Genomic DNA, 13,028 nt, shown 5'->3' with positions numbered 1-13,028 from the left:
ATTTCCCCTTTCTCAGAACTAGCAGGAGAACACGTTTTAGCAAGCTCTGGAAGGGGCTGAAGACTACATCCGTAACATAGTCCAGACCATAGGAACAGTGATACAACTGCAAAACCTATCCCAGCCTGCAGAGAGGATCAAAAAATGCTTTGGAGGGGCCGAATAGAGTCCTTTCTTTCCATCAGATTGACGCAGATCCCAGTGGTCCCAGAGCAACAGGCAAAACAGGGGAGGCTTCTGCTGAGCCCAGGCGGGCCAAACAAGCTTGGGAGCAGGAGGCAGAGCTGAGCATGGATTACAGTTGTGCAGAATCGGTCTAATTGTTGTCTTCTTTTTTAATGTAGCATTAAAAAAAATATGGGAATAGAGTAGGACATGCTAGTATATTTTATAAAGAGATAGTTTATTTACATTACAAATTTGGTAAAACAATAGCATTTTTCAGGCAAATATTTATTGTACGTACAGAGAAAGCTAATGTAAAACACCTTTCAATTATTTTTCAATTACTTTTTATTGTAATTACAACTTTTAGAAAATGCAAAAGAAAATTTCAAATTGATTTGTTTGTGAAGGTCGTTAAAATTGCTTTATTTAAATTGGTTTATTTAAATAGCCACTGGATTTTTTTTCTTGTGTGCAAAGCTAATTGGCCTTGTCTTCTTGACTGGATCATGTCATCACAAAGATTTGTAACTTAAGAGTGCTTCTGCTTCCGTTCATATATGTAGCCAAATTCCATAGAGTAGTATTTTATGCCATGGATTCATTACTGAATGAAACAGAGAAGCAATGGAACTAGAAAAGGTAAGTAAAATTAATAGACTAAAAAAAAAAAATTGAGCTCAAAAATAAATACCCTGTTTACATTACTGTCCATGTTATAGTCAAGTTCTCTATTGTACACACTATGGCAAAAGTCATTTACAAATATTACACTGGCGGTATTTTGCAATCTTGTTTGTTCACCTCTTCTGTATATTAGATACCTGTGAATTTCAAGTCACAAAAGTGCTCTTAGAAAAATCACTAAGAATGTTTGAAAAATTCTGGGAAAATGGTTAGGTATTTACAGGATTTCATAATTTTTTGTGACCACATGTTCATCTGAATTCACACGTGCTTGTACATATCTTGCTGGATTTGTGAGCGCTTCAGTCAGGGGGGAAAAAAAGGGATGCAATTGTATGGGTAGTCTCCAAGAAACTGAATAAATTATGAATGCCATAACGAATGCCATTTTGTTTTACAGAAACACAGCAGACTCATCTACACTTCAACTGGGTGACGCAACAATTCTGAACGTCCACTGCAATGTAACGACTGCAATAGGATTTACTGACCCTTCACGACTTGAACTTAAAAGTGGCCCCCTTTGCCAGCCTCTTTTCTGAGCCTTGGAGCTGTAGACAGGTGTGTTCCACACACCTAATCTCCATTCAAAATGCACAGGCAAAAAGTACTTGGCACTTACATTTTTGGTCTTATCAAGTTTTATCTTTCCAGTTTCACGGATGTAATCGAGAAGTAGCTTTTAGCACACACACTTCTATTCCTCCCTTTTAGGTGCAGATTTGAATTTTAAAAAGAAAACTGCCTTCTCTACAATATGATAGCAAAAAAATTAGATTTATGCATTTAATTGCCTATTATTATCAAAAGCTTCTGAAGAGTCATGGTGTTATCTTAGGGGGCCCCATATTGGGAGTCTTATTGTAACTTACTCTCATGATGCAAAACAAATTATCTAGATTATCTATTTTCATCAGATCCTGCATAGGCAACTTCTAGTAGTTGATCTATTTTGTTGTAGTGAAGTTATTTACAAGAAAAAAATTATTTACAAAAAAAGTAATTTACAAGTTATTTACAAGTTATGAAGTTATTACAAGAAAAAACAGCTGACCGGCTACAGCAATCACAATCATTCAGGAAATGTGGGCTAGATAAATGGTAAGGTGATCAAAAAAAGTTACCTAAACACACAAATTACAGCTGTATTATCTTTCTCAAAAGAAGACTGATCCTCAGTGCTTGAAGGATAACAGCAGGAAACAAAAGAAATGAAAGGTGTCAGATGAAGAAATCAGGCTGGGAATAAACAGGCAGAATGGTAATAATATGTGTGAAAGCCAGGCAACTGAATCAGCTTTCCTCCAAAGAATCAGCCAAAATTCTGGGTCCAGTTGCCCTCCAGGAAATAATCCTTCAGTCACTGCTCTGTCTGCTTAACGGAAAAGTGTGCTTCATTCTGTTTTTATTAAATATTTCATTACCAGAGCTAGTCCACTGCTGCATTACACTTAAGTAGGAATGTCCATTAACTCTGAGTTCTCAGTAGCTCCAGCTGAAAATGCCAAGGGGTTATAAATTTAATAGATATCTAAACTCTATTTTTCATTCACTCACCTCTGCTTTGCAGCTCAGCTGTAAGTTGTCTTTCCAAGCTCTCTCTTAGTTCTCTCTCTCTACAAAGTTCCATTTTTAACTCTTTCTTTTCCTGCTGTATCTGCTTTTCCTGCACTCTGGCATTGTCCACAGCCACCTTCAGTAGGCCCTAAAACACATGCAAATGTAAGACCTGAAAATAACATTTTGTTTAACAGTGACAAAATTCATCCCTTTGTTTCTTCTACTTCCTCTAAGAAAGCAGAAGCCTCTAGACTTTGAGTGCAACTGAGCATCTGAAGTAGCTGAATGTTATATCTTATAAGCTATGAGCAATTTTGTTGCGTGGAATCATTGAAAATGGCTTTTGCAAATTCATCCTACTGATGTGGTTTATTACAAATGGAGTGCCATATCATTTCTGACCTCAGTCAACTGCAAGGAGAAGCAAAGGAGGAATAATGAGACTGTTGAATTTCAATATGACCACTATTGCCAACTATTAAGTCAAACAGACAATGCATAAAACCCTTTTAATGTCTATAACGCCAGAGAGTCAAAATCTAAGCATTACTTTAAAAAAAAAAAAGACAGAGAACTGCAGATACAAAATAGTTTCTGAAACTTTTTAAAGGGATGAAAAAGAAATACATTTTATCTGTCATGATATAGTCTGGCCCTATGGAGAATAATTTACCTGAATGTTGGTTAATAGCGTTTCTACTGATGAAAGACCATCAGCGAAAAGAAATGGCGCCGGAAATCCGGGAGGCAAGGCCTGTCCAGCCAGTTGGACTTTATCTAAAGTTGGTTTCATTATTGGAATGGCAATTTGGACCTCCTCTGTAAAGACATGTTTAAAAGCAACATCAGAAAGCATGGAAATACAGGTAAGTGTAATTTCTAGAAACTAGGTTCAAAATAAAATTGACATTGACATTGACATTGTTTCAGTTTTTGGGTAGCCACGATTGTAGCTAAGGCAAGTTTGCAGAAGAGTACAGAAGAACAATAAATAAAGGCTGTAACATCGGTATAATAGAGTATATACTGTTAGATTTCAAATTCTACAGAATTATACTACAGAATTATGATGGTGTTATACAGTTCATTAAATCTGAATGCCTTTCCATCATTCTATCCTGTTTCTTACTCCGTAATGAACATTTTTTGTTGTTCTGTTGTTGAAAAAAATTCTAATCAAGAAATGTATCACATCTTTTCACTCCTTTAATGTTTTGCTTCCCATACTCAGCAGTAAACAATCTCCACTGAGTCATTCCTTCTTGCTTAGCTAGCACTGACTTGAAGCTGTCAGGAAAGCGTCAGTGCAGGTTTACTTAACAAGTACCTGGCTACTGTCAGCCCTTCTAGTCGCAGACCGTAGCCAAAGATGCTTTGCTGAGTTATCTCCTCTCTGGGACGCACAGCAAATTGGGTCGTGTAGGGTGCCAGGTGAGGCCGGAGAGGACGAGAGCCATCGGCAAGGTGGTGGCACCCTGACAGAGGCAGAGAGCCCTGCTCCTGCAGTCGCAGCACGTCACTGGGCTGCTGCATCTCTCACAAATTGCAGAATCGGGACCTAGCAGCTCCCCCTCCCCTCGCTACTGGAAGTAGATCATGTTGTTCATGACAGTAGATCATGTAGATCATACTGTCCGCTCACAATATCAATGCGTACCCAAACAGAAGCAACATTAATAATTATTTTTCAAAAATCCTTCACATTTTGTTATGAATCAGTAGGACCACCAATGAACTAACATTTAAGAACAGCATAATGTAAGGACATCTTAGGATAATAGACATGTCCCCTACTCTCAAATCCCTTTGTTTACTTCATTTCCAGATATTCATTTAAACCTCATGTATACTGCTGAAAATCATATAATTTACATCTCTTAGCAGTCTTGAAAGCCAACCTCTGTACGTTTTTTTTAGTCTAAAATGTTAAAAAATATAACATTCCAGGGAAATCAGTCTATATATAATATGTTTCTTTAATTTCTTTGTCACTTGCAGAAATCATGAAGATTTTCTTCACAGCAATTGCTTTTTAGTAAAGCTTGAAAGCTTTTTAGAAAAGCTTGACCATAAGTTCATGAAGCATGTGTTTTCTAAGGGCAATTGCACAGTCAGTTCTGATCGTTTCATTTGTCCAGTGCCTTGGTTATTCTAATTCTAGGATTTACAATTAGATCACACCATATTCAAAAAGCCTTCTTCTCCCACCTCTTTTACTTCAAAAAAATGCAGAAAGAATCCGAAAATGACAAATTCAACCATGGTGTCTTTACAGCAGCAATATTATCTCGTTTAACAAATTCTAGGAGCATCTATTGAGCAGCAAGCTCTTTTGGCTGTTTCTAAAACACGCTTACTGACAACTAACCCAGGAGTAATAGCCGTTTTCAAGTATTCTTTGAAATCTATGTTTAGGAAGTATTTTGTTGTCACTGTGAGTGAGTTCATTAAATGGAACATCTTCATAACGTTTCTTCAGTATTAATAATAACAAAAGCCAGTTACCTCTTCACATCTATGTAGCTATCATTTTAGAGCTGTATTTATGTAATTCAAATTTAAATGATCCCTCTTCAAAAAACTCTGGTAACATACTTGGAACATGGAGTTCTTGCTGATTCAGATTTATTCTGCTTCTCATATTTAAATATTTTATATCAGTGACACAGTTTTTAAAATTCATTAGTTTTTGCATATGATGCTACACAGAAATAATATCTAAGCCATGGAGTCACAAAAGACTCAACAGAAGTGGCATTTGAAAAAGAAACTAATGCATAAAGTATGCATAGCAGAAAACTACAGCTGCTTTAAAATCTCTAGAAATCTCTACTATTTGGAGATGAAAGTAATAACATTAAATTGGCTGAAAGGAAAATTACTATTGACTGTGGAGACAGGTTGCATGGTCTATGGTTTGTAATGTTACTGTACAGTAGATTGAAGTTTCAAAATAGTATTACTCTTCTTTAAAGAGATAGACACAGCTAAATTAGGTGCTGCTTGCTGCAGTGAGGATCAAATGCAAAAAGAATCATATTTCATCAGACCTAGTCAACACCAGGAAAATAAATAGAAATATAAGAGGTATGCAGGCAATGATTCATTTTGATAATCTGGCCCAAGAGAGACACATAGAGACAGCACACAGATCTAAGCTTCTACCAAAAGACAAATAGGACACAGAGGGTGGGAATTGGGATGACAGTGTAGCAGAGGTCACATCGATTTTCAGCAGCAGTTTTCACACAGATGAGATAACCCTGGACTCTATTTGGCCCATTGTTCATATCCTACCTGTCCCACAAGCAATAAATTTCCAAGTCCCAGAAAAAGGGCAGTAAAGAAGAAGGATTCTACTTATGACTTCTTATGATTAAGTTTTTGTGCTAACCAAACATGCTTTGCAGACCAAGGTCACATTGCATGTTAAAGTCTGTAATAGCTGAAAACTAGCAGAAGCATATTATGTTTTAGCGTATATGGTTGGAAACTGTCAAACCATTCATCATTTTTTTTTCTGATTGAAATCACACTCTGCAAAGATGAATGATAAATGCATTAGAAATCTATTTCAATCTTGTAATAGGTCTTCACATCTGAATGGTGTCTACATTTTGCTCATATTCTGCGTAAGTGCACAGTTAGGCAGAAATTTATTAGCTAGGCTTGAGAAATCTTAATTGGCAAAGCAATTAAAAAGGGCACATATTGGAAACGTATTTTGTGGATCGTATGAAACGCATCTCTTTACCTTAATAGAAAAAAATGTTGATTTAAGCATTTTGATTTTAAAGAACACTAAAGATACATATGCTAAAAGCTGCACTCACATGTATACTACAATGGAATAAACAAGAAATAAAGCTAGGACAACTACTATCCCAACCAAGGACACAAACAACCTTTCCATTTATTGAAGCAAAGTGGGAACTACTTTTATTAAGCTTGTTTGTTACACCTGCCATGCTCTATAATAGCATTCAGGAATCCATTTGGACGGCAGTCTTTTTATTATAATTTCTAGCTGGCATCCAGATGAATAGACAAAAGCAAGAGTTATATTGCAGAGAAAAGAAATACACAGTAAATACTAACAGTGGATGGAATACTATGCCAGGAAAGCACAGGTAAAGCTGCTAGAAAGTTTCTTGTTGTCAATCCAATATACTGAAGTATTTTATCTTCTATCTTCTGCCTAACTTGCAGAAATTGGGACTGGAAAATGAAGCATCAACCTATAGACTACATGCAACACTAGGAAAAGGAGTAACAAGAATTGCTCCCTGTATGACAGTGCAAAAAGGCCAAACCAATCGGCAATTTTAATAACTGGTACTTAATAACTTCAAAACTAATCAGGAGCTGTATAAACAACAAATGTAAGCCTCACCTCAAATGCTTTATAGAACATAACTCATGTATGAAACAAATATGTGGCTTATAGAGAAAAAGAGTAACAAAATTCATCTGGAATTTATGTTTATTAACCTGTTAGTATGCAAGAGATTTGATCTCAGAAAGCCTTCAGCCAGCATTATTAATGTGTTTTTGGACACAGATGGCATGTGAGTTACTCCTCTTCAGTACCTGTGGCATACAATTTAGAAACCTAAGGATTAAAATGGTTTATTGTAATTATAATTTTTTGAGCTTCTTATTTAGTTACGGGGATTACTTAATGGTCCATAGTTACTGAAGAACAGCCTAGACACTCTAATAGTCCATTATGACCTTTAATAAAATAAAGCAGAGCTTCTGCAATAACAGCTGAATTGCAAGTGCTGAAAATACGATGCTGCATTTTTATTTGTAATAGCCTTATTGGCCTAAAATTGTTACAGAATCATCATCCATTATCATCCATCCAGATATATCACTACAGTGGCAAGAGGTCCCTTGACTTCCAATTGCATATCTACTTCAGAAGGACAGCAGTAGGCAGCAGTGTCCCAATACGGGTATTTTGGCAGAATTAGGGCTTAAGTCCTAATTTTTGACTGCAAGAAGCACTGTTTTCCTAAAAAAGCAAGACTTCTCCCTATTTTGATTTCAAACTTTAGCAATTTCTATGGTCCTTAACTAGAAACTAGTAGAATTTGAATCTTCTACAGTAAGGTAAGGACTAAAAAATAGTAATCTAAAGCACTGTTTAGTACAAATATTTTACATCTGTAAGTCTGCAGGGACAGAGGTATCTTCCTTCAGTGTCTTAACAATTCTGAAAATCCTCCATAACCCTTGAAAATCCTCCATAACCCTCTGCCTGTCTTTCTCTCCCTCCCTCACTGCTTCTCTGCTAGTAGGTGAGCGCTTCTGTTCATCAGTGAGACAACAGATACCTCCTCTTAACCTGTCAGAAAGCAGACTTAGAAATTTACTGCTTTAACCTTGTGATTCAGGTGCCAAATTTAAAGTCACTGCTGTTTTTCTTAATTACAGTCCCTGAATGAACAGGGTCAATGAATGCTATTCAGGAGTAGCTGATTAATCCAGTGCACTAGCTTTAAATCAGACTTTACTTCATTTTTCAAAGGACTGATACAATTTGATAGAACACAAGCATTTTTCACTAGTGAGCTTTGCCATAAAAAGTATTCACTACAAAAAATAGTATCAAATCATTTTATACATACATATATACATACATATATATATATATATATATATATATATATATACACATTTCCAGGCTGTATTAAAAGCTTTGGAAACTATTATAAAACAGTAACATCAACTGTCCTCCACATCAGGGTATCTAGTTCCCAGCCTGTTCTCGCCCATGCACTGTGAAATCAATTGATTTTGTTCTGAAGAAGTCTTTAATAAAACATTTTCATTGTTTTCAACACAGGGGAAACTGTAGATCATTTCTGTATCATTTAGAGCAATGTGCTAGCTTAGGGAAAACTGAATATTTGGGGTAGTAAAAAAACAGAAAGCAAACTGTGCAAACAGCACATATACTGCCCTTTCTATAGACCTGCTCTCAGGAATTATGAGGGTGCGTTTTCCTGAAGGATGTCATAAAGCAGGCACTTAGTGTTTGAACAGGAAAAAAAGGCAAAAGCAGAGAATTCCTGAAATGAAAATTTCACTAGAAAAAGCTGAAATTACAGTTTACAAATTGTCTTTATCTGTGCACTCTTTAGCAAGGGCTGCATAGGTAATTATACAGCTTTGACATTTTCATCAATGTACTCTCATTAATGACACAGAAAATTATACCTATTTATAACTTCAACATATTTACAATATACTCTGATGTTTGCATGGCACTGACAGTAAAAATATCTGAAAAAATTGTATTACTTCAAACCTTTACAAGAAAAGGACCCAAGTTAAAGGAAGCATTTCGTTTAACTTCTTTCGTAAAAAGAAATTCAGAAGTGCCGTAATTCACTTGCCAAACATCAGAACTAGTGTAAAGGGTTTTGCAGATAAAATAGCTTCAGTCTGAAGGTCAATATGTACAGATTAATAAAAACAAATACAACTGATATCACTTGACTAAAATTCTGTTCATTAACAAAAGTCCTAAGTACAACTAATGCTACTAATAAATCTATAAAAACCCTTCTAAAATACTGCCTTATATGCCCTATAATTATTTACAGTTTATAGTTTGTCTGTGATACTGTTTTACCCGCTTTCTCCTATGAGCTGCTCCTCTGGCAGTTTTTGGTAATCTGGATTCCAAACCTTTTTACGACGCTTTATGTGACCTTTACTGAGCAGCTTTTAAATCCTGCAGAAGCTTAAGTGCTATCAAACTGTATTTTCCACATGGCAATGTTAAGTAACTAGTTACTTTCAGCTAGTAATAGTAACTTGTCATTCCTCACACAAACATGAAACATTATTTCTATTGACCATAGAGAAAACTGAAAACGCGAACCATTCGATAGAAGGCTAGTAATAAAAGTATCATGACTTGGAAGAAAGTGACACCAAATAAACAAACTCCTACTCGTGGCCATAATCAAGAGGTTACAAAATTTTTCTCAGCTAACTGTCCTATTAACATTCACAAAGGTTTTCTCACAGTGATTATGAGGTATCACTGTAGTCAGACTACTCTTCTACTGAAATTTTAAACTGTCAGATGAGGATGGTTAGGCGAAACTTGCCAAGAAAAAAAAAAAAAAGATTCTTTAATTTTCTTGGCGGATTCAGCTTTTCCCTATTAATGTTGAGATTATTTCTTCAACTATTTTGTTGCAAATATTTATGACTCCATATGGAACAACAGATGTTGATGGGAAGGGATAGCAGAAAAGACTTCATTTTCAGCAATTACCCTGCTACTTGTTGTCATACTGTAGGTGTTCTTAGTGCATCTATTTTACATACCACCCTGTCCTTTTGCACATTGCAAAAATGTCAGCTTGGATAATTAATGTAATAACTTTAGTCCCAATCATTTCCACAATATTCATTTATGAAAAAAATAGGACAACAGGAGGAAGAAATCAGGCAGGAAGAGGAAAGATAGATTGCTCTCTCAGTCCTTCTGGAGCAGCTGATCAGGAATCACGTATTCACAAAGCTGCATTAGTAAAAAATCTTTCCCATTTTTATTTGAGATAGGTTCCAGGGGTGCGACCAAGAGGAGAAATTACACAAGAAACAGAGAAACAAAAACTAACTAAGAAGCAAAACAATTAAATTATTGCATAACAAAGACTCTCAAGGAGAAGCAGCACAGGGGTATCGATGAAGATAAATAGGAACAAGTTGATGGCGTTCAAACTGAAGAAACTTCTGTTAACTAAACTGCCAGCCTAAAAGCACAGACAGACAGAGCTAGCTGGGGAATATCAATCCCAACCAGGCAGACAGGGACGTCGATTTGCTTTTCAGCAGACAGAACTGAGCCTGCTCTGCCTACATCCTCCGCCAGCACACGCCAGCCAACTCCAGTCCAAACATAACTGTGGTTAGTGAGGCATCACGTTCAAATTAATAAACCGTGCTTTAGTGTGCATCCAACAGCCACGCATGGGGGGAACAGGAAAGGAGGGAGAGGCAGAAGGGTAATAACTCAGCTGCAGCACCATGCGCCCTGCAGCTCCCCGGCTTCCGGACGGAGAGGTCTCCCGGAGGGGCACCCTGCAGAATGAGCAGAACGGGCCCGCAGCTGCCTGCAAAAGGCCACAGACACAGCTCCGCCTAGAGAGCGAGGCGCACGCCGTCATGAGTTAGCCCTGTGAACACAGTTCTCAACCTGAAGCCCTGTAGAACCATCAGTGCAAGACCGTGCTCCAGAACTGACAGGCCTAGCGCTGTGCTCAAAGGAAAGACCTTCTCTCTCTCAGTGGTTATGCACTCTCTTTCATGACCTGCTCATTCTAATAAAAGTATATAATCTTCATCATCTACTCCCTTTCCTGCAGTATTAAATAGTATAACCAATAATTTGAAACAGATCTCATCAGAAATATTCCATTTTTTTCCTATTCACAAAGCCCATATAGACATATAAACGCTTCCAGATACTTGTCATCAGCGGGGTGAAATTTTCACTAGTATGGTACAGCTGCTTGTGCTCTCACGTTGCTCCTGAGAAACTCCACAAGCATGCTGTCGCTGCAGCTCTGTCACCAGGGAACGCTTTCTAAGTTGTCTACCGGTCCAGGGGACAATTCAGCTATCAACTGTGCCTGTGTTATGTGCATGCAAAGTATATATATATACCCAGTGCTCAAAATGGAATTGTTCTCTTCCACAAAGTCTGCATTCCTAACCTCTGGCAAAAATGGACTGGAATCAAGACGCTCCTTGCTTTTCGGGGTCTAGGCAGTAAAAGTAAGTCCTATCTGGCTGTAAGTAAGTCTAAAAGCTTGCAGAATTGAGCAATAAGGAACAATGTTATTCCTTGACACCAAAGCTTAGTGATCACCAGCTGAATTGGCTGGGAGCATCGAAGTCAGCTGTGTGACTCTGGGTGCTATCAGCGTACAGATAAATAAACTCTGAACCTCAAAGTTAACAAGTACAAATATTTTTGTAACGTGCTCCTCTTCTGGAGGATTATAGACCACTAATTCTACATAGAGACGATAAATAGTTACGCATTACATGGTTTATGTTAACATAATAATTATGACACACAAGATACTTCATCTCTCAATATGTTTAAAAATAGTACCACGCTAATATCAATATTATTACTGTTAAGTTCAATTTCTTAAAGTGTATGTATAACTAGCAGTTAAATCCTCAGAATACTTCAGATATTTGAAGCAGGCAGAGTACTCCATTTCCTATTCCTGGATAATTATTCCTGCTTTATTAAGGTTTATTTTACAACTGTATAAAATAGGTTATAAAGGACAATTCTACTATTATGTCCTCCCCTGCTTAGGCTTAATAAATATTATATCCCACACCATCCATTAAAGCCAAAGAGTGGAGAAAATAGGAGGGGTAGTAATCTCCTCCACAGATGTAAAATACCTTTAATAAAATAAGGGTGTATAACAGTCAGGAACAAATTACTGAGGTCTGCTTTAATAAAATAGTACCTTTAAAGAAGTATTACTCTTAAGGTACTGACATTCCCACTGGTGATGCAGTGTATCCTTTCAAAGCAGTATAGCTTGTTAAAATGGCAAGATATCTTTTTGCAATAGAGTGTTTGTGTCCAGGCAGATACAAGGTTTGTATAGAATGCATCCAGGGAGCCATAAAACTGGTGGGAAACATATTTCTCCATGGTATTTTAGTACTTTGAAAAATTCAATCACTGGGAAAAAATGTTTTGCTGTAAACATCTGAAGAGCCTTATAAAAGCAATGGCTTCCCACAGCACCTGCTTAAATAATTTTAAGAGGGAGTATGTCTTTCCTCATCTTCTAAAACTTGTAGAAAGCTTCTCCTATTAATTTCCCTGGTGCTGTCAGGCCAGGGCACTTTTAATCGGAAATAATTATGAGTGCAATTGGGAGATGTTCACCAGCATGATTTTTGCACTTCGGAAATAAGACAACTTTCAAAACTGATCGCCAGGAGAAATATGATTGCCTTAATGGGAAAGTGGACATCTAAACAGAGAGGCTCACCTTGAAAGTTTCCTTCTGAATGAATTATGAATTCTTCAGATGTCAACAAAGAAATTTATCCTAGCATTTGGGTTAAAATATATATGTGGATGTTATACATTGATTTTATAAACACTGATTCTTAAGAAACATAAGAAATTCATCCTTTTTAAATTTAACTTTAAAGTGTTTTAATACTATTAGTTAGGTAGCAGTTCATTGGTATATCTGTTACCACTGTACTTCCAACACAGTCCTTTTGTTGACTTTCAAATAAAACTTTAATCACACACCAGCTCCTCAGACGTTACATTTTGCACACAGCAAGTCTATCAGCCCCACCTGCCACCGTCAGGCAGACCTGGCTGCAGCACAACTGCCACCTTTCTGCTTACTCGCCCCGGAAACCACGGTCCTGGAGTGAAGACACTGTAGCCCCATGTCCCACTGCAGGGGTTAGACAGACCTAGGTGCTCTGAACCACTCCTAGGTGCCATAGATTAGATACTGCCAGTATCTCCTGCAAGCTATTAAAGGTTACAGACCTAAACCCTAATGCAATCCAGCCCCTCC

At 37.1% G+C, this 13,028-nt stretch overlaps 1 protein-coding gene across 2 annotated transcripts in view; it reads right to left on the bottom strand.

Annotated features, from left to right (window-relative positions):
- The window catches only part of DACH2 (dachshund family transcription factor 2), a 330,706-nt gene that overhangs the window by 19,178 nt on the left and 298,500 nt on the right, over positions 1-13,028 (bottom strand). For both annotated transcript variants that reach the window (XM_068956818.1, XM_068956819.1), the window contains exons 8-9: positions 3,086-3,231; positions 2,410-2,557 (exon numbers count right to left, since the gene is read on the bottom strand). In XM_068956818.1, the coding sequence (XP_068812919.1) occupies positions 2,410-2,557; positions 3,086-3,231 (294 nt within the window). The remainder of the gene's footprint in view (positions 1-2,409; positions 2,558-3,085; positions 3,232-13,028) is intronic.

Source organism: Struthio camelus, chromosome 11 (assembly GCF_040807025.1).
Source record: "Struthio camelus isolate bStrCam1 chromosome 11, bStrCam1.hap1, whole genome shotgun sequence".
NCBI lineage: Eukaryota > Metazoa > Chordata > Aves > Struthioniformes > Struthionidae > Struthio > Struthio camelus.
Note: the sequence above shows the minus strand (reverse complement) of the source record. Positions and strands in the feature narration are given on the sequence as shown.